The sequence below is a fragment of the Pleurodeles waltl genome, chromosome 11, assembly GCF_031143425.1.
Source record: "Pleurodeles waltl isolate 20211129_DDA chromosome 11, aPleWal1.hap1.20221129, whole genome shotgun sequence".
NCBI classification, from domain to species: domain Eukaryota; kingdom Metazoa; phylum Chordata; class Amphibia; order Caudata; family Salamandridae; genus Pleurodeles; species Pleurodeles waltl.
The window spans coordinates 112,105,461-112,126,634 of record NC_090450.1 but is presented as its reverse complement, the minus strand read 5'-3'; the positions used below and the strand labels follow the sequence as shown (position 1 = coordinate 112,126,634).

At 37.7% G+C, this 21,174-nt stretch overlaps 1 protein-coding gene across 1 annotated transcript in view; it reads right to left on the bottom strand.

Annotated features, from left to right (window-relative positions):
* Positions 1–21,174, bottom strand: part of SI (sucrase-isomaltase) — a 632,954-nt gene that overhangs the window by 106,485 nt on the left and 505,295 nt on the right. The window contains exons 53-56 of the mRNA XM_069213228.1: positions 11,886–11,998; positions 11,672–11,797; positions 7,543–7,671; positions 2,252–2,362 (exon numbers count right to left, since the gene is read on the bottom strand). Of these exons, the coding sequence (XP_069069329.1) occupies positions 2,252–2,362; positions 7,543–7,671; positions 11,672–11,797; positions 11,886–11,998 (479 nt within the window). The remainder of the gene's footprint in view (positions 1–2,251; positions 2,363–7,542; positions 7,672–11,671; positions 11,798–11,885; positions 11,999–21,174) is intronic.

The following is a 21,174-nucleotide window of genomic DNA, read 5'->3' as shown; positions in this document are numbered from 1 at the left end:
ATGCTGTCAGTGTATTTAACCTTTAAACTCTAAGAACACTTCAACACAAATGGCCTAACTAACTGTATTAAATATGACATATTTATTAATATGATGAGAATTATTTAAAGCACAATTGAATATTGAGATACAGACAGGGGCGTAGCTTCAGGGCGGTGTATGGTGTGTTACACCCTCTAAAAAATGTATTTTGTAATAATTAGTTGGGTACAAGTGCTATCAATCGGGTACGGTGAGGCCTGTGTTGGATTTCACCTGGAATCTTCACATACACACAGACAATCACACACATGCACCTGAAAAATATTGTTTTAAGTAACCCTTACAATATCCAGTGCCCATTAAGCCCTCCTCATGCCCTGCTTCTCCTGTATAGCATTTTCACAAGATATGCCAGTGTGATTCTTGTGAAATCTGAAGTTCACACTCCCCCAGTCCTATTGACCGAGCTACACCCTTACACAAAGAGGACACAAAGTTAGTAACCTTGGTTCGCTGTAAGTTAACCTTTGGGACCACCCTTCCTACTTCTGGTCTGATGATCAATAAAGTCCTATGTACTTTCTTGATATTTCTCTCCATGCTCTTCCCATGACCCCAGAAGATATAAAGAGGCTTTTGTGAGGATAAGGTTGGGAAAGAGGGGCAATTTGTTCATGCCATTGTGGCCAAAACTTGCTAGTGCTGATAATTTGGTGAACTGTCATACATGCACTTTAACTTAACACAGAATATCAGTTGGAAAATAAACAATCCTTACACTAAAAAGGTTGCTTCTCACTTTGAAAAAATATTATTATAGTTGGTTTTTGCATATCCATGTCATCATCCTTATTTTCCTGTGTATAAAGTTTATAAGCCTTTTTTGTGAAGTTGAAATTATATTCTACCTATTCAAGTATGCATTACTGTATATTGATAATACGTAACTAGCAGCACCATGAAGGTGGCTTTTAGTTTAGAAAAATGGCCACACAGACATTTAAAATTGAAAAAAAACACCCAGTTCTTCTTTTGAGGGCTTAGAAATTGTTGGCCATAAGGCATGCAATTTGAGCTGCTATTCTAATCCAATTTTTCATGCCCCAGATCGAGATAGATTTGAAAGTGTCTGCATAAATCTGGAAAATGTAGGTGTTGTAGAATGGCACTCAACTAGACATTGCACTGCTGTGGTGATCAGAAGAAATGAGTGTGGATTTCATCATGCAGCACCATATATTTCACCCCTGATGTACTTGAGTAAGTTATGTCATTCTGACTTTGCACTTGTGGTTAGAAAGGTAGGAGTTTGGCCAGATGGGTGCCATTTCAGATTGCTTGCACAAGCATGCAGATGTTTCAAAATGATATGGTAATCCTCTGTGTTTAAAGTGATTGTTTTATCAACATAAGACTTGTGATTGGTTCTTATCCGGGGACAAGAGAATAGCATGATGGACATTAATTGAATACTAGAGTCTAAAGTAAGAATGTGTTTGTGGATACTGGCACTAATCTCAAATATATAGCACAATTATTTTTTTATCTCTCTTTCACTGATCTTTAGTCACAGGTAACAGAGAAGGGTTTCTTTTGTTAAGAAGAGAGCGACTGCTCTGTTTTAAGAGTGTCTGGCAATCTTTTTAATGTACTTATGTGTTGAGCTTTGCAGGAATGTCAGAAAATGTGTCAATATGGATTTCCTTTTCTATGTTTCTGTGTTTGGCTTTAAACTTGAATTGAATGTTGATAGGAATTGGGAATATGTGAATTATGCTGACAACATTTTTAAAATGTCTACATTTCACATTACCTAAGATTCATATTTTGTTTTAGGAGTAATGCATTATGAGAGTTTGTACATTTGTTTTTCATCTGAGTGTACCTTTACTCTAACAGTGTTGTTGTTTCCTATTAGGTTGTTGTTTTTGTGTGTTATGTTAAGTTTTGAGGGGACCAGGAGCAGCATGGATTCAAACTCACTTAAAAGCATTAATGAATGAGACAAGACAGCCAAAATGTAAAAGTTAAAGGTGTTCATGTTTAATGTATATAAATGATACTGTTAGTTAGGTATGCAAGTTGCTTATTTTAGAAATGTGGTGTTTCATCATTTCAGTAACTCAAATAGAAGGCCAAATACGAGCCACACATTCCAACTAATATTACACAGAGAGATGCTCAATAAACATGTAATGATTTTCGGTTTTGTGTCACAAATGCATCCTGGATATCTGAATGCATGGGTTCTAATAATATATTAGCTTACCTTCCCCCAAACAATTCCACTTCCTTCTGCCCACTTAATAAACACATCTTCTTGGACTCCTCTTGTGAATGCATCATATGGTTCTGTTTCATTGCCTGCAATTGCTGGATCCTAGGAAGAAGATGTTTAGTATGCAAATCAATATGGGTTTTCATTCATACATTTATTTTATTTAAGGTTGCATGTTCAGGAGCATTGATGAAAAAAATCACAGATACTTCTATATAAAATTGGAAGTAGCATCTTGAATATAAGGAACAAATGAAGACTACAGGAAGGCAATCAAACTAATATTTTTTCAACCCTAATTGGCACATTCTCAAAGGGATTTTCAACTGTACATTCAATGAAGATGGACAAATACTATAATTTATTAGTCGAAGTTTGCATGAATGATTGAAGGCACTTGCAAATGAATTGATTCACATATAGAATTTCAGCATTACAGCAATATTACTGAATTCCCCCGCAAGCACATCTGTGGAATTTATAGTATAAGGTGTGTGCTAAAGTAGGAGAACAAAAAAACCCTCGCAGCGATGAGGGTGTTTCAAATCCATTTGCTCGTATATCCTGCCTTGCAAATGAGCAAAAATGTACTTCTTTTAAGGAAAGTTGCAAATCAGTTTTGATGATAGGCATACAGAGAAATGGTATAAAATAGCTCCAATATGTGCAGCAATAGATTATTTGATAACTCACTCATGATTTTCTGTTGAGTATTGGATCCAAAACAATCATCAAAGTAAATTGGCAAATTATTGGACCTTGCTTTTTTCTTTAACAAATAGGCAAACTACTCTTTTGTCTCTTTTAAATAGTGATAATAGGACCAGTGTGGTAATACTGTGGCATGTTTTAGAGAATTCAAAATTGTAAATGTGAGGGCAGCATGGCATAAATTGAGGTAAGGAAGTGCAAGTGTCTATATACTATACTAAAGCTTCCAAATCTTTCAATCTCGATTTCTCACAAGCAGCAGAGCACCAAATGCTGTCCAATTTTCTCCATTTGAAAACCTGAATGAGCTCAGGGCTTAACATTGCAATTGGTGACAGGAAAGTTAGACCTGTTGTCCTTTGTATGGTATTTCCCCAGACTTTTTTGCCTTGATCCCCATAAGTTGCTGAACTCAATGGTTTTGGCATCGGGATGCTGTGAACTCTACCCCTGTAAACCAGTGCTAGAGGGCTTCTGTTTGCTCCTTGAAACATAGTAAAATGACCCTACACCTACTTGGCACATTTAATTTATATGCAAGACCCTGATAAATGGCTTTACTGTTATCTGTCTCCAAGGACTGCAGATTAAAAGCTAGTAGTGGGCAGCTGCACTCATCATACCACACACTAATGCAGCGCTGTAAAGCATGTCTCGGCCTGTCATTGCAGTCTTTATGGCAGTTCTAAACTGCCTTTTCCACCTGCAAAATAAACCTTTCAGAAAAGTCTGAACCTTTTTATTAATACTTGAAAGTCACACCTAAGGTAACCCTAAAAGTTCATAGGCCAGAGTGCCTGGTATTTTAAAATTAAAAATGTGTTCTTAAGTATTATAAATCCTGACAGTGAAAAAAATGACCTTAAGCCATGTTCCACTGTTTTAGGGCTATCTCTATCTTAGACTAACACAGGACAGCTTTATCATGCTTTATAAGTGATAACATCAGATTAGGAGTAGGTAGAGTAAGAATGTTCATACTTAAATGAATTGTAATTAAAAATTGTCTTTAATGGTGAAGCCAAATTATAAGTTGCAATTTCGAAAATACCACTTTTAGAAAGTTTACATTTTCCTGCCCAAACCAACTGTGCCTGTTTGCCAGTGTCCTGGGTCACATGATGTAAATGGCTCTGCTGTTGTAGTTTATGTATTGCTTCCACATAGTGAGACAAAGGAAGTATAGGTTTGAGGGGTCTACTTGACCGGGTGGCTAAGGAGGAGCTGCCATCTGCTATGATTACAATTGAAAGGGCTCTGCCTGTAGCACACACAAAGGTACCGGAATCCAGGCTTACCCATGCCTTTGTCACCCTAGATAGTTTGGATCCAGGAGAAGGCAGAGAACTGACCAGAACCAGTTTTGGGGGTAAGCCAGGGAATTTCACCATGCAAAGGCGTGCACAATATGTGAAACTGAGACCTTCAGAACCTCTCCTCAAAACACTCCTGGACATGTGAAAGATTCACAAGAAGGATAGCCCTGATGTATGAGGAAGAGGGACTGCCCTGCAACTGAGGAAGGTTTAGACCTGATTGTCTTGAGCCCAGGCTACCCAGAGTGATGCCAAAGGTCCCTTACTGACCTCTTGTTTATTGTACAGGGACACAACAAGCTTCTAGAGTCCTCCCTGCAACTGCCCACTGACCAGCACCAACTGGAACTTGGCTGCTACCTGTCTGAGCTTTGTTGCTGGCCTCTGTTGAAGTGAGTCATGAGCCCTAAGATTTCTCCTACTTAAGAAAACAAGAAAATCCTGATGTTTGGGCTCCTCGTGACTATGAAGTTACCTTATTGTGCCAAGAATTAACTGCCCTTGATGACCAAAGCTCCAGTGGGACCCACTCTTTGTGCTGACAGTTACTGTTCATGATGACCAGCAAGAAAAAGACCTGCACTTTGCGCTGGTAGCTACAATCTGAGCCGATCAACGAATGTAAAGCTTCAGCAGCCACTGGCCCACTAAACCACAGCAACAACCATCTACGATGCACGACCTGCTCCTCATGTCAAAAGCATCCGCTTCAAGGCCCTCATCAACATGAACAGCCATATGTGCCAGACTTGAGAAGGTAACTGATCAGTGAGGCGGTTAAATTGTAATCTGGTCCCTATACCTTATCTATACTGCATCATGGTCGGCCTGGACTTTCCCTCGGTCTAGCGAGACCACATTACTGCAAGTGTGCCTCTTGGTGCTATTTTCACCCAAAAAGTTGACATGTCTGATTCTATGGATCGCATTTTTGTCTTTCTGATATCATTTTAATTATTAAAAAGGACTTTATATTTCTAAATTTCATTGGGGATTTTTCTTCTGTTGTGTTTTCACTTTGTTACTGTGTGTGTTGCATAGATGATTTACACATAGCCTGCAAGTTAAGCCTAGGTGCTTAGTGTAAAGCTACCAGAGGCATAAGCACAATTTAGTTTGGTGACTTTTGCTGACCCCCATCGCAAGGCTTGTGTTTATTGCTTGAGTAGGGCTTCCACCCTCTCAACCAATAACCCAATTTCTTAGAAAAAGAAAATAATGCAATGTCAGACAAAGGAATATCCATAAAGTGTACTTATTTCTTAACTTGAAAATCTAGAAAGATACAAATAGCCTCAAGAATTTTATAATATTTAGATTTGAGACCCTAGGATGACTGTTTGATGGCTCCATGACTCTTGACATTTGTTGTAGAAAATTACTAATTATTAATTTGAACTTTTTACGTGTGAACAGGTGCAGAGACAGGTTCCTACTATGTCCTAGGAAGTCACATTGATCTTGAATTGTCAGGTAGGTGCTTGTGTTAATGAAGAAAAGTAGGCAGTGGACGTGGTCAGGTGTCTCCATAGTCTAAAGCAAGATGCAATGTCCTTCATTGTGAATGCTGCCATTTAGTGATTTTAAGTTTGAACGATCAATGTTTTACAAAGTGTATAATGCCACTGTGCCTTTGTCTTGTGTTCTAGAAGGTTATAATTTTCAAAAGGTAGAGTCTCTCATAGATGCAGGACTAAAATTTAAAATTATATTGGGAGAAGATCAGTGGTTAAAATTTTATAAGGACATTTAGGAGCGGGGGAAGATAACGATACACACAGCTGCTTGACGTTGATAGTCAAAGGTAATCCATGTTTGGATATGCAAGAAGGAGATTATATTTTTTTATATAGGCTGGGTATAAACAGTGACCTAATCCATACACTGCCAAAATAAAAGGGCCCAAAGGAGTTTGGTAGGTTTTATTAAACCTATATATCCTTCTCATTGGTTGCGTAGTCTGAGTAGCAGTGCACTAGTCACACACAAGAATGTGAAGGTTTTATGAGTAACAAGCTGCAGAACAGTGCAGTTCAATATATAAGTATCTCCAAAACCCACAATAATAGAATATATAAAGATTACAAATTCACTGGAAAGTAATTGAAAATGTTTACAATTAAGGGTTAAAAAAGATACACAACATATTGGGAGACAGCAATTCTAATGGTAATGCATGCATGGGTTGTGTTCTAGAATGTGAGAATTTTTGGGAGGTAGAGTCCCTCATAGATGCATACAACTAAAATTTTAAATTACTTTGGGAGAAGATCAGTGGTTAACATTTCATCAGGATGTTTAGGAGCAGGGGGAAGATAAGCATACACAAATCTGTTTGAAGTTGACAATCAAAGGTAATCCATGTTAGGATATGCAAGAAGGAGATTACATTTTTTATATAAGATGGGTGTAAACAGTGACCTAGTCCATACCCTGCCAAAATATAAGGGCCCAGGGAGGCTGGCAGGTTTTAATGAAGCTATATTTCCATAACATTGGTTGCTTAGCCTGAGTAACAATGCACTAGTCACACACAGAGTGTGAAGGTTGTTTGCATAACAAACTGTAGAACAGTGCAGTTCAAGAAATAACTAACTCCAAAACCCACAACAATGGAATATATAAAGATTACAATTTCACTGGAAGGTAAAGGATGTTGTTTACAATTAAGGGTTAAAAAAGAAAGAAACACAACATAATGGCAGTATATGGAAATTCTAGGATTTTTACAGTCACCATTCCTCCACCAGATGATGTGCCAGAGGGGTTGGACAATATGTTTTCTCTTGCAAGGAGGGGCACATTTGGACACAACCCACCATATAATAATCAGGTCACATGTCTTAACTTTGGACTAGATTTCTTTTTTGTAATCTTGTACTCAAACTCTGACATGTTGTCTATATATCTCGCCATTTTATTTAACTTCTTTTAAGATTAATATACATTTTGATTATAAAGCCTTGCTTTCTAAAACTGGAGGATTTCAGTTTTTAAAGATTACACGGGGACCAAATGAAAAGTGTGGTCAATTGGACAAGTGCCTAATAAAAAAAGTTTATTTCTCTCCTATCCGATGTTATGTGACATATAGAACATTTCTCAAAATAATTGAAATATTCGTCCTTCATCTCATACCCTCATTAAAAACAAATCTTTCTAAAACTCATTTAGGGAACAGCTTGATCTAAAAGTACATATCATCAATGCCAAAATACTGTTTCCTAACTGTAGAAAAGGTTGAGTTATACATACCAGCAAAATGATAAATCTCATTCCGTCTGATTTTATCTTGTTTACAAGAGCAGGGAGACCACTAAACAATGGACTTAGTGTGAAGTCCATCTGCCTGACCATATAGTCAATGTCAGCATACTGGACATCCTGTAAATAAAAGAGTTAACATTTAGATGTGTCCAGACAAGGACCCTGCACACAGGCTTGCAATGCTTCCTCTTTGAATTAGATATAATATGTCTGGGTTAGATATTCCAAGAATTACATAAGCCTTAAACAAACACTCTATATATTTCTATATTATACAACATCAGGTCAACAAGAGATTGATCCATCCCTGATTTTCATGACATATACAGATTATGTAGATGATTTTCATTTGGAGGCCCTGTATATAATGTTGGCCAGATAGAGATCGGGAATATATAGATATCAGCCACCCCTCTTTGATTAAGATCAGATTTATGTAGCTTAGATTCTTGTAAACCAATTGTAGGTAAGAGATAATGGAGAGAAGATTGTATAACAATTAAACATTGAAAGGAAATATGATAATACAATGGCTTGGACATGGTGTGGACATTATGTTAGTTCAAAATAACATTGTGCTTCTAAGAAATCCATATATGTATCCCTATTGTAATAGAAATGAAATATGAAAAGCTTGCAAGTACCTTTATGATAATTGTATTATCTGAATAAATGCTATTAAGGTTCATTAATCTTTCACAATATCTATTTTCCCTAGCCAAAGTGGCTGTAAAGCATTCCCATCCTTTGTTAAAAATCAAATCGTAATCCTTTATTTCAGTTCATGGGCCTGATTTAGAGATCAGAGTATGTGTACTACGGGGCTTATTTACAAGCCCCTCTGCACAGCCAGAATGTCATTTTAGTTATGGCATGGTAATGCACAATGCAGGGCCACATGTACAAGTCCACCCTCAGTAACTTTTCATGTCCTTGTAAATATGGACTGAGCCAATGCAGAACAAGTCACTTTGTTGCCTCATCCTGTGACACAGAGGATACAGACACAGACGTAGGCGTTAAATTAGGTGTTACCTGTAACACATATGGCATTTGACTCAATCCCAGCTTTATGAGATTTCGTAAAGCTGGGAATGCGTCAAAAGCCTAACGCTTCCCCAGGGAAGGCATAAGGGAGGCACAACTAGGAGAAATACCTTTATTTCTCCTGCTGGGGAAAAAGACAGGAATGCATTGTATCACATAGATACAGTGCATCCCTGCCCTGTTTCTTTGATGCAGGGCAGCGCATCAAGAAGGTTTACGGGGCTGCCCTGTGCCAAAAATTTGCAAATATGCCCCTATGTACTTAGAGTTGTCAGTTGGCCCAACAGTCAATCACCATCATGGTGGTTCTTCCAATGAGTTAAAAATTTGACATACTGCTGCATCAAACATGACGGCCATCCCGTCAATCTTCCTTCAAAAACAAATCCTAAAATGGGATTTTGTTTTTTCTTTTAAACTAATGACGCCCACACCGAGGGAGTGTCTCTAATGGTCATTTAAATGTTTTTTCCTGTCTCTTACAACCAATTTTCACAATGGAAAGGGATTGTCAAAACTGGCCATTCGAACACCAACTTTTAATATGGTCAAGGTGTCAAATGGCTATATCACTGACAACCCTTATTTCACCAGGCCGTTGGAGGAGTATCAGTGACTGTGCCAGACTAGGCCCGATTGTTCTGTACTAAAGGTTCACCATACTGTAAATCAGGTAATCGTTTGGACTTTGAAAAGACAGATGGGTTTATAGAGAAGATTGGCTTTAAAAATTCCTTGAAATTACTTCCACCCTGTCCTATAGCATTACATGAGTAGGTCTGGTGAATGCTCTCTATCTGTAGCCACATCTTTTGACAATATCCTAATAATGATTTGTCTTCTTTGGACTCAGTACAGGAAAAATCGCACAAAATGTACATAAATTCACCAAAAACAAAGAATTTAGGCAGCAAATTGGCTCAGTCAATGCTGGTAGTCAATGTCATATTGATTTCTAGTGCCTCAATATCTGTGCAAGTCCGATCTGGTCAGAAACAAAACTTTCAGGCTGATTCTGAATTGCAAGTTTTACAAAAAACAATCAATCAATCAGGAATTTGTAAAGCGCACTACTCACCCGTGAGGGTCTCAATCCTCAAAAGTAAGGGGTTTCTATATGCACATTTTGTAAGTAAATGCCTAACAAAATCTGGACTAGGATAATGACCTGCTACAGTAGAAAAACAATGGAAATTGGTTTTGAAACACTGTCTTATGTGGTTCCTCTCCATTCCTCAGGGAACAATGAGTGTTCCTGTAGTAATTCCATACTTTATCATTACTGTACCCCATGGTATTTGTCTACAAGTATATCTGGTGACAATACCAATGTGGTATTTCCACATAACCTGTAATCAGGATCCAGCTGTGAATTAGCCCCATTTTTTTCACTGACATTATGTATTACCAAACTTGAAGAGGAAAAATGTATAAAGAGGGAGCTAGCATGAGGTAATTATTTGACTTTTGGTGTTAGAAGAATATACAATTATACATAGATTTTTTATTTATATTAATGTTAATTTTTCAGGATAATTTTCTACTTAAGTAGAAAATATATTCGATACAATCTTTCAGAAGTAAAATTAATAATTTCAGGTGGTGTAAATGTTCATACATCAAAGATGGCTTTTTTAGAGAATGCTGTTTCATGAAACCTTGGACAAGTATGCTATTTCTGTCTGCACAATAGACACTTATAAAGGAGGTAGTAAAGTTGTGAAGCTAGAATCTCAAAATTAAAATTACAATTTGAAGTACTTTCATAATTATTGGTGAACATTGAGTTCCATAAAATCTTTAAAAAACATCTTTTGTAGTATGTTATAATGTACTTAAAGGACCACGGTTACTTTAAAATAGACAATAGATTTTTTTGGGGTCTGAATACATTCAGGATAAAGTACCCTATGCCATACATTATAAGAGTATTGCAGGCCTGATTCACAAAGGCAAGCTTACACTTTTGTAGAAGTTTACAAGTGTTTGCTATTCTCAAAGGTACCTTGTTAGTAGTATCTTTACAACTGCAGAGTCTCTGCACATAAGAAGTTAGGACTGTCCAATATTTTTATGTGCAGAGACTCCGCAATCCTAAAGACACTACTAGTAAAATACCTTTGTGAATAGCAAATAATCATAAACTTAAACAAAATTGTAAGTTTCCCTTTGTGAATCAGGCCCTGTGAATCACAGAAGAATTCCATAACCATATAGTAGAACGAGGCCAAAGGGTGATTTCCTTTATAAGAATATGCAACTCTCATGTGACTTGCAATATCCATATAATGTATGCTGGGGGTACCCTATCCTTTATAATACACATTTGCACCATCACCTTTCCCACAAACCAGTTAAAACCTTGGTGTGTAGCTCTTTTAAATGAAACAGAAAACATGTTTACAAACATGAAAAATAAAAATAAATCCTCTAGTGCAAAATTAAACAAAAATAAAATCTGCTAGATATTTGTTGCAGACAGATATTAGTAACAGTTCAATACAAGTTTTTTTTTAAAGAAGCTGCTTTAGCTTGTAATATTGAGGAAGATTCTTGACTTTATGAAGCCGTGCAACAAATATACATATTCTCTCCCCTTGTCTTTGTAAGCTAATAAAAAGGAGCAGAAGAAAGAAAAACAGTGTTCTATTTGTTGCTTTAAAGAGGTGCCTAAATTATGCTCTGTTACCTGACCTGCCTTTTACCTCGGCCTCTGGCAGCAGGCATTGTGACCTCAGAACTTTACTGTAATACCCTTATAATCATCTATTTCTGACTTTTTTTTATAATTGACAACTTGGTGCGTCAGAAGTCACCAGTTATAAAGAAATTATTGATTGCCGTTTATACAGGGATCCTATGTATTAAAGTTCTTTATCATTTCCTTCTAAAGATGTCAAGGGAAATGCTTCTTGTTAATGTTTAAACAAAGGTTATAAATGACTTAAATGTAATGATGTTATTAATTTTTGGGCAATGCTTTTTGATTAGGTTCTATTTTGGTGTTTCTATTTTTGCAATCACAAAATTATACAGAATGTTAGAATTTAGTGGAAGTTTATACACTTACATATGGTATCTTAGCTGCTCTCATGTCTTCATACAGCTGTGCAATTTCAGAGTCATTTTTGTATCCATACCGGCATAGTTGGAATCCCAAAGCCCAATAGGCTGGCATAACAGGTCTCCCAATAAGCTACAAGAAGAATACCAAGCTTGATAAGTCATGGGAAAAAGAGAAAGCAACATGATGGCATAAAAGCTCAAGCTCAAAAGTGGAATACCTTGGTGTATTCTTGCACCACTAGCTCTGGGGTTGGTCCCATAACCACATAGAAGTCCAAAATTCCTCCAATTGTGCGATAGGTCAGAGCAGGTGTTGGTTGGAATGTAACATCTGTACAATTAAACAAAGATATATAAGGTTAGTAAAAATGCATTGAAAGGCCTTGTTTTTGCTGAAAATATTAGATTGTTGACTTTCTCTAACACATATCTGACTATGAATAGTAAAATAGGTTAGTCAACGACAACTTTAGAAATAACGAAAAATCACAAGGTCGGACTCAGAAACTTGTGAATGAAAATACTTCATACATGTGTTTTTGTCTGCAATTTAAATTATAATTATGAGGTTCTAGCACTTAGTCAAAAGCAAGACTTAGTCAACTGCTGGTGGCACAAAACCTTCTGCATCCACTCCTGCCTGAGTTGTAGTTTAACTATGTTGTGCGCCTTACTCCCTGCAACACTGAGGGGCATATTTGGGGGCCCCTAGCACCGTAGCATCATTGTTTGCCGCTAACATAGTGTTAGAAGGCCAAAATCTCAGTGCCATACTTACAAAGTGGCTCAATGCATGCATTGCATTGTGCTATAATATGCCTGACCAAGCATAATGTATGTAAAGGGTGTTTTCCCCCGTTAGGGGGGTTTAAAAAATGGTGCAATAAAATCTGACAGATTTCCTTGTGACATTTTTTCATCACTTTTAATGCCTGATCAGAGCAGGCATTAAAAGGGGGCATGCCTTTGAATACAATGGTCCCCTATGTACTCTACAGGAGTAGCACTAAAATGTTGGTGCTACTCCTTCAGACTACATCAATAGCATATTGACGCTATCGCCCCCTACCCTGCACCATGGTGTGACATATTTTAAATATGGCGCACATATGGTGATGGCAGGGGGTGCAAAAGGGCGCAAGAAAAGTGTCTCTGCAATATGTGCAGCCCACTTTTCGTAAATATGCCCCTATGTGCTTTACATTACAACTGTCATGCAAGTCTGGACCATTAGCTTTAGTGCGTTGCAGAGAGGTAAATTATATGACCATTGTCTGTTTCAGTTTATAGAACTGAGACACGCTTTGTGAAATATGCAAACTTGTGCAAGATATGTCATTTTGCACTATGATAAGTGCAAAATGCATCCTTGCATCAGTTTTGGTGCGAGAAAGCATTTAAGTAAGAGTTCCATAATCATCAGCTGCTCGCATTATGATGTTTCTGTGCTTTCAGGATGCGTTTTTGCCAGAAAGTACCGCAAAGTGCACCACTTGCAATATGTTTTTATAAAACACATGTAAAGTTATGTGTAGTGGCATAACGGTGTAATCGCGGGAATTTCGTGTGAAAAGAGTAAGGAGTAATTCCCAAAATTACATGAATTATGCAGGCATAATTTCTATTTTGCCCTAGCCTACTGTAAAGGTGCTGCATGTTTCTGATGCGAGTAATGCCTCGGAGATTGAGAAAACAAATTAATCTTTCTCTTCAATGGAAAATGTACTTATTTACACTTCTAATTCGGAGTATACATATCTATGCTGTGCAGCAATGTTCAAAGTACTTAACATTTAGAAACTGGTGTTACATTTTTACCTACAATATACATTTACATACCCATCTTTCCAGTTTCCCTTTTGTGTGTGCAATTATGTTTTTTGTGGCGGCTACTTATTTACACTCTTCTTATGCTGTATGGTTTCCCTAAATTACTCATTTCACTGTGCTTTGTCTGTTTGCTTGGATGATTTTTTCAGATACGTTCTGCTAAAGATATGATGAATCTCTACCAGTGTTGTCTTAACTAGACACTATTTCCTTGCTCCAAAGAACAAACACAAATGATGGATGGAATGTGGAACCAATCAAATATTCACCCCATTTACAGATCTGGACTTAATACATCAATTATTTTGCTCACTATGCGACCCCAGTTTGGACCCAGACATATGCAAATCAGTATTGACCCTGGTCCCAATGGGAACAGCCCAACCCAAACTGCCAGGCCAGGTCCTCCCTTGATTGGAAACAAGCAGCCTGGGACCGGTTTGAGGGTATAACCCTTCATCAGCTAGGCTAGCTTGAATCCAGTGGCATAGTGAGCCCGGGACCCATTTAACAAAGTGTTTGTTGTGAAGTAGGCAGTGATCCATGGTAACACTGCCAACTCTCAAAATATAAAAAGAAAAAACATATTTTTAAAGGTAGCCTCATTTCCTTTAGGAAAAGTGGATGCATTATAATTGTTCATCTTATGTAAAATGTGGTCACTGACATGGTGACCTGCTGATTGTGGAAAGTCACCTTATCTCTAATGGCATCCAATTGCAGTGAGCTGCAATTTGCTAACTGCCTCATGAATTTTGACAGCAGGTAAGAGTAGGTGAGACTTCCACACTCATGATTTGGAATTTTGTGAACCAACCTATTAGTGCATATGTCCATTCACAAAAAGCAAGAGATTAAGCTGCGATCCCTTTCTTCAAATAGGGATTTCATAAATCGACCCCAAAGCTATTTATCTTCATGCCTAACCTTAACATCTGAATTTTTTCAGTGCAAATTATTGTGCAGGGTGACTGGATGGATTTTGTTTAGGTGAATGATGGCTGCAGGTGGTTCCCTTTTTAGTAGTCTCATTAGGTATAATTGTCCTGATCTTCCAGTAGGCAAACCTTCTGTTTTTATTAACACTGTTCTTGAGATGAAAATAAAGAGTACTCATCACAGCAGTGTTTTGCCTAAGTGGCACTTTGAAGTGAGCTCTGTAGTTTTCTCAAAATGTATATGTTTTGCCGTCTTCTATTGTTGCAAACATTAAGCTGCATGGGCGAAGTACAAACTGACACAAAAAAATAGTAGTAACACAGACTCATTGTTTTCAGAAGGGTCAGAGGTGATTTATATAAAATGAAAGCTCATAGAGACTCTATTGCTGGCTGCTAATAAAATTATTGTTATCCTATACAAATCTGGTAACCTACGTATGAAAATGCATTTATCAGACCAAAATGTATTTTCACCTTACAAATTCTACCTCATATTATTATAATACAATTGCAAAGGCAGCTATGACAGTAATGTGTACATATGAGCTAGGATTCGACATTTAAAAGCAGAATCCCTAAATTTCAATCCCAGCTCTACTTGACCAAACAATTTTATTTCCCTTGCTCAGTGAAGGTATCACTCAAAAATTGCAGGAGCCAAGGATAATTCAGCTCTCACTATGGGCTATTTCAAGGCCCCTATCGCCACTAGAGAGACAATTTTAGTAATGCTCCGGTGGCGCTATGCACTGTGCCTTGGCATTTAGCTTCTTCTATGTGAGCTGCAAAATGCAGCACACAGAGAAAAAGCAAAAAATGAGGAAGAATAAAAGTACTACTCCTTGTGGTGCCATGCTAACACCACCCCTGGGGTGGCGTTAGATTTTGGAGCTGCTTCAGATTTACCAATTCTTGTATATGTGGGGCAGCATCAAAAGCAATGGGTGTTGTTGTTGGATCCCCTCTGACACAGAAAACTGCGTTGGAGGGGCCCATATTTACAAAGAGGTGTTTAGGGTTTTAAGTCCTAATATTGAACCTGAAATTGAACCTGTAAACAAACATTAAAAATTACACTTTTCAGATGTGAAGAAAGTTTTATATCTAGAGTCAGCATAAATTGCTGCTGGTAATGCAAAGCTCTCAAAGAAAAAGTGTCAGATAATATTGTGCTGGACCGCTTTTATGGAACTGTTTTGAATATTTTTAGCTAGAGCTAAGAAATCTGCTAAACGACTCAGAAGCTGGATGCGGCCACTGTTCAGACATAAGTCACAACTATGGCACACTTCCTCAGGATTTCTTTGCAGAGAATGGCCATGAGCCAAAATGTGTGTTGGTGCTTATCTGGGGTAGGTGCAGATTATTTGTGCTGGATCTTTTTGCATCATGTGCATATTCTGCACTAAATAACTATCCACGTCAAGGAACACCAATGAATTCCTGATTTCTCAGATTGAAATTCATGGAAAGATGACTCACATGATCCCTTGTCTGCTTTTTTTAGGTAAGAGAAACAAGAGGTATAGATGTGGAACTCCTGTCGTATTTTTGGAAGTGATATATTTTCAGACTTTCCATATGCAATGGAGTTCTAGTTTGCAACCATTAGAGAGCTTTAAAGAGACCATATGTGTCAGTGGTTTGCATGCTGAGGTCAACTGTAGAAAGTTTAACAACTTTACTGAGCAGTCGTTTCAGATGTTGATCTGATCAGAATGAGTCATACCTATAGCCTTCCAGATATCCACTTTCAGGCAGCCCTGGTTAGAATACTAGAAAGATAGGCAGACAGACAAACAGGCATATAGATAGATAGATAGATAGATAGATAGATAGATAGATAGATAGATAGATAGATAGATAGATAGATAGATAGATAGATAGATAGTTAGTTAGATAGATAGATAGATAGATAGATAGATAGATAGATAGATAGATAGATAGATAGATAGATAGATAGATAGATAGATAGATAGATAGATAGATAGATAGATAGATAGATAGATAGATAGATAGATAGATAAATATTGGGTAACAGTGTAAAATGGACTAATGTTGTAGCTAGGTGTTTGGTGACATCCTAAACCACAAAGACGGATAGCATTGTCAATGTCACCAAAATCTGAAGTTAACAGTATGGTACCATATTATACCTGTTACCTGTTCTGTATTTTTTATATTGCATGTTTATTTTGGAAGAGTTCTCTTAAAAAAGCTGTCCTCTTCAAAGTTAGACTAACAATGGTCACTGATTGGAATTCAATTGTTTGGGCGTTTTCTACTTTCCACTGAAAAATGTTGGATAAGACAAGAGGAAATGGTGAGGGCCATTAGACTTATGCAGTTTTTTGTCTTCAGAATTTACCACAAAATATGGATTCACCAAATATGCCATACAGGTTTCTTTGTGATTCATAATGCAAGATCTTCAGATGTATCCCACTAAACACCAGAAAGATCTTTGCATGCCCTTGTCAATAGCCGCCTCGACTACGGCAACACACTTTACACTGGCTTCCCCTCCCAGCTCATCAGAAGACTCCAGACAATACAGAACTTGACAGCCAGACTCACCCTGGACCTCCCAAAACATACCCACATCACTACTTACCTCAGAAAATTCCACTGGCTCCCTGTCCAGAAAAGATGCCAGTTCAAGACACTCACACATGCCTACAAAGCCCTCCACAAACTGGGTCAGTCCTACATCGACCAACGTCTAAACTTCCATCTTCCTTTGAGACACATGCGCTCTTCCTCGCTCACTCTCACACAAGTCCCCTGCATCCATTGCAACCGCAGCAGGGGCCACTCTTTCTCCTTCATCACCGGCAAAGCCTGGAATTACCTCCCTCTCAAAATGGTACCCTCTCTAGCAGTCTTCAGAAATCAGCTCAAGACCTGGCTTTTCGACTCAAATGCAGCACATTCAGCAAGCACTCAGATACCCCTAGGGGTGATCGTGTTGCACTTTACAAATGACTGATTGATTGGTAATTTGAATAATCAATGCATTTGATGTGGAGTATATGGTTTGACTGGCTGCTGTGAGAGATATGGATTGTGGACCTTATAATAATTTGGAAATTTTAGTCTTTTATGAATTGCTCATTTTCAACTATAGCTCTGTTTTGACCGTTAATTTAGTACATTTCTAAAGGTGTTTTTAATATAAATTTAAGTGTTGTAAAAAATGATTTATTAGTTGAGGTGGATTGGGGTCCACCAAATGTAATATGGGCACTTTCTTGTTAGGGCCAGTAAAAGGGCTGAGCAGTTTGAACCTGCGCTCACCCCATGGTAGCCATGGCACAGAGCAAACATGCTTAACTTAGAGAAAATGTGTAAAGCATTTTCTAATAAAAAAGTTAAAAAGTGAAATACACAGCACAAGAAGACTCCAGCTTTATAAAAAATAGAGTCTAATATAAGGAGTAAAATCACACCAAAACAACAGAAAACAATGCAGGCAACTAGAGATATGAACTTCTGAAAATGTAAGTAATAATTGGGCCAAAAGTTGCAAAGGGCCAATGGAAGTCTAAGGTCAAGGTAGGCCAGGCAGACCATGTTGGAGCTCGGGTGAGATAAACCAACCAGGTTGGATCCATTTGCAAGTTATTCCTTGGGGCTTGGGGGTAGATTTACTATGATTTTGAATTGTGGTTGTGTCACTTTTGTGGCAGAGCCTGACACAAAATCATTACTGCCATTTACTATGCCACACAAAACCACTGTGTGTGGCTTTACATGGTTTAGTAACTACAAAGTACCGCAAGGCAGCACACAACGATGCCTTGCGCTACTCTGTGTTAGTGCACAGGACTTAGATAGGACTATGTGGGTGGAGCTATTCATCTGCCCATGTATTTTGATTAACACCCAAATTTACAAAGACTTTCAAACCTAGGAAAATGATGCATCTACCCGATAGAGGCATAAAGAGGAGAACTATCTTTATTTCTCCTCGTTAATTCCTCTTGCCACATGTGCTTCAAGAGAAATTAGTCTCTTTGGATTGTTTTAGTGCATGAAGGTGTGCCTTCCCGCACAAAAACCATCCTAACCACGACACAGGTATGTAAGTGTGCCTGCGTTGTAATTGTAATTGAATTTATATACCGTTTACTACACCTGATGAGGTATTGAAGGTCTTTTTGGCGAGTAGCACGCTACTCCGGAACTCAAAAGGGTTAGTGGTGGATTAGTATAGGGGAATATGAGTACAGTATTAGTATTAGTATAGGGAGGTATGATTTAGTTTGAACGGAGGACGTGAGTCTTTTAGTTGGATTGAATAGAATAATGGAGGTATAGCAGAGGGAATAATTCAGAAGTGCTAATAGGGAGATCATAGTAGGAAGATGAGGTTTGGGATAAGTAAAGGAGAGATGGAGGTGTGAAGAGTCTATAGAGAGGGATTGGAGGAGATCATAGTAGTAAAATGGGGTTTAGGATAAGTTAATGGAGAGATAAATGAGGGAGAATTTAGTAGGGTTGTTTGCAAGATCATATTAGTAAACCAAGGTTTGGGGTGAGCCAGGAGGGGTAGAGGAGAGAAGAGTCCAGGAAGGATTATTTCAGAATGAATTGGGAATGAGTCAGAAAGTGAAGACAGAGGATAGATATAGGGCGATGGTGAGACAATAAAGCTTGCAGGAGAGTAATTTTCATTTTTTTCCTCTTGTACAGTGGGACTAAAGTAATACATATATAAATACATGATTATAGAGTAATGGAATATATGTGTAGGAATATAATATATAGAGATTTAAGTTGCATCATATAAACAAATAGTCAAGATAATATATACCTATAGCAATAGAGAAAATAAAAACAGGGACTCTTAAGCATCTCATTTAAACAACTTATATAGAAGATATGCAAGGACCTATGAATATGTTAAGCATAGAATAATATACACATATATATATATATATATATATATATATATATATATATATATATATATATATATATATATATATATACATACACATATGCATAATATGTACACATACACATACATATATACATTTAGCCGTAAGTAAAATATACATTTGTTAAAACAGGCATAAAGGATATGTATATATTTTAAGAAAATAGTTATATCTATTTCTGAAAAGAAATACACTTATTTAAATATATACATATAATGAAATTATAAATGCTTAAGTATAAAGGGACATTGCTGTTGGAGTATGATGGTTATGTAGGAAAGAGCCAACTCTTGAGTAAACTTCTGAAGATAATATAGTTAACCATGGATCTTAAATTTAGCGTAATGAATTCCATAGTTTGGCTGCTTGAACAGAGAAAGATGTACCAGCTATTGCCTTTTTCTTGCATGTTGGTGTTTTGAGGCGGGGTGCCAATATTGAGCAGAGGTTTATCTTTTAATGTATTTGGTGATTTTATTCCTGATGATACTCGGCCCCGTTGCATGTATTGCTTTGCGGGTAATACAATGCAGCTTGAAAATGTATCTTCTGGCATCTAGTAACCAATGTAGGGCACTCAGGGCTGGGGAGAAGCAGGCTGGTGGCTTTACGTGTAGGAGTAGTCTGACAGCCGAGTTCTGAATGTGCAGTAGTTTTTTCATAATAGATAAACCATTGTAGAGGTTATTGGCCTAATCTATTTTAGATAGTACAAGAAAGATAGTAGCCTGCATCTTGTGTTGAAATTTGAGGTGGGGGAAGATACGTGTAGAGTTTCATGGTGAAGAACATTGATCTTGCTAATTTTTCCACTTGAGCATTCTTTGTTTACTCGGAGTCAATGGTAATTGCAAGGTTTCTAACTTCCTTGGATACTTTAGGTGGTGGTTCTAGATTATCATTCCAGACGTAGAGTGGACCATCATTTTTTTTCATTCACCACATGTAAGTATTTCTGATTTGGAAGCATTCAGTTTGAGATGACTCCATGCCATCCACTGATCAACGGCTCTGAGGCAATTGAAGATTTGTGAATTTGCAATGTCTTGTGGGCATTCCAGTTTAAGGAGTACATGAGTGTCATCTACATAGTTGTAGCATGTGAGTAGAAATTCATTGATCATTGCCGGTAATGACATTATGTACCTGTTGAAAGCATGGGTGAGATGATTGAGCCTTGAGGGACCACTGCCTTTGTGAATTATGGCTTGTATGAGACAGGAGTAATATGGATTACATTTGTTCTGTTTTGAAGTGAGGATGTGATCCAGTCGAGAGCAGTCCCCCTATGCCGGCTTCGTGAAGTCTTTTTATTTGGGTGTCATGGTCATCTGTGTCAAAGGCAGCTAAGAGATCCAGGAGAAGTAGTGCAGCAACTCCATTGTGTTTTAAAGATCATCCCAGATGGTGATGAGGGCAGATTCAGGGGCATATTTATACTTGAATTAGAGTCATTTTTTGCGCTAATTCAGCACAAACCTAACTCCATATTTATACTTTGGCGCTAGACACGTCTAGCGCCAACGTTATGGAGTTAACGTCATCTTCTGGATGTGGAAACCTACCTTGCATCAATGAGATGCAAGGTAGGCATTCCCGTGCAGAAAATGACGATATGGCCTTAATGTCATATTTATCCCCCTGTTATAAATTCAAGGATGGGGGAATAGGGGCCCTAAATAATGGTGCTAAGCTTGCTTAGCACTATTATTTAACGCCTGGGTATGGGCAGGCATTAGGGGATCTTTGGGCACGTTTCCACCATCAGAGACCATGGAAAGAACCCACAGGTA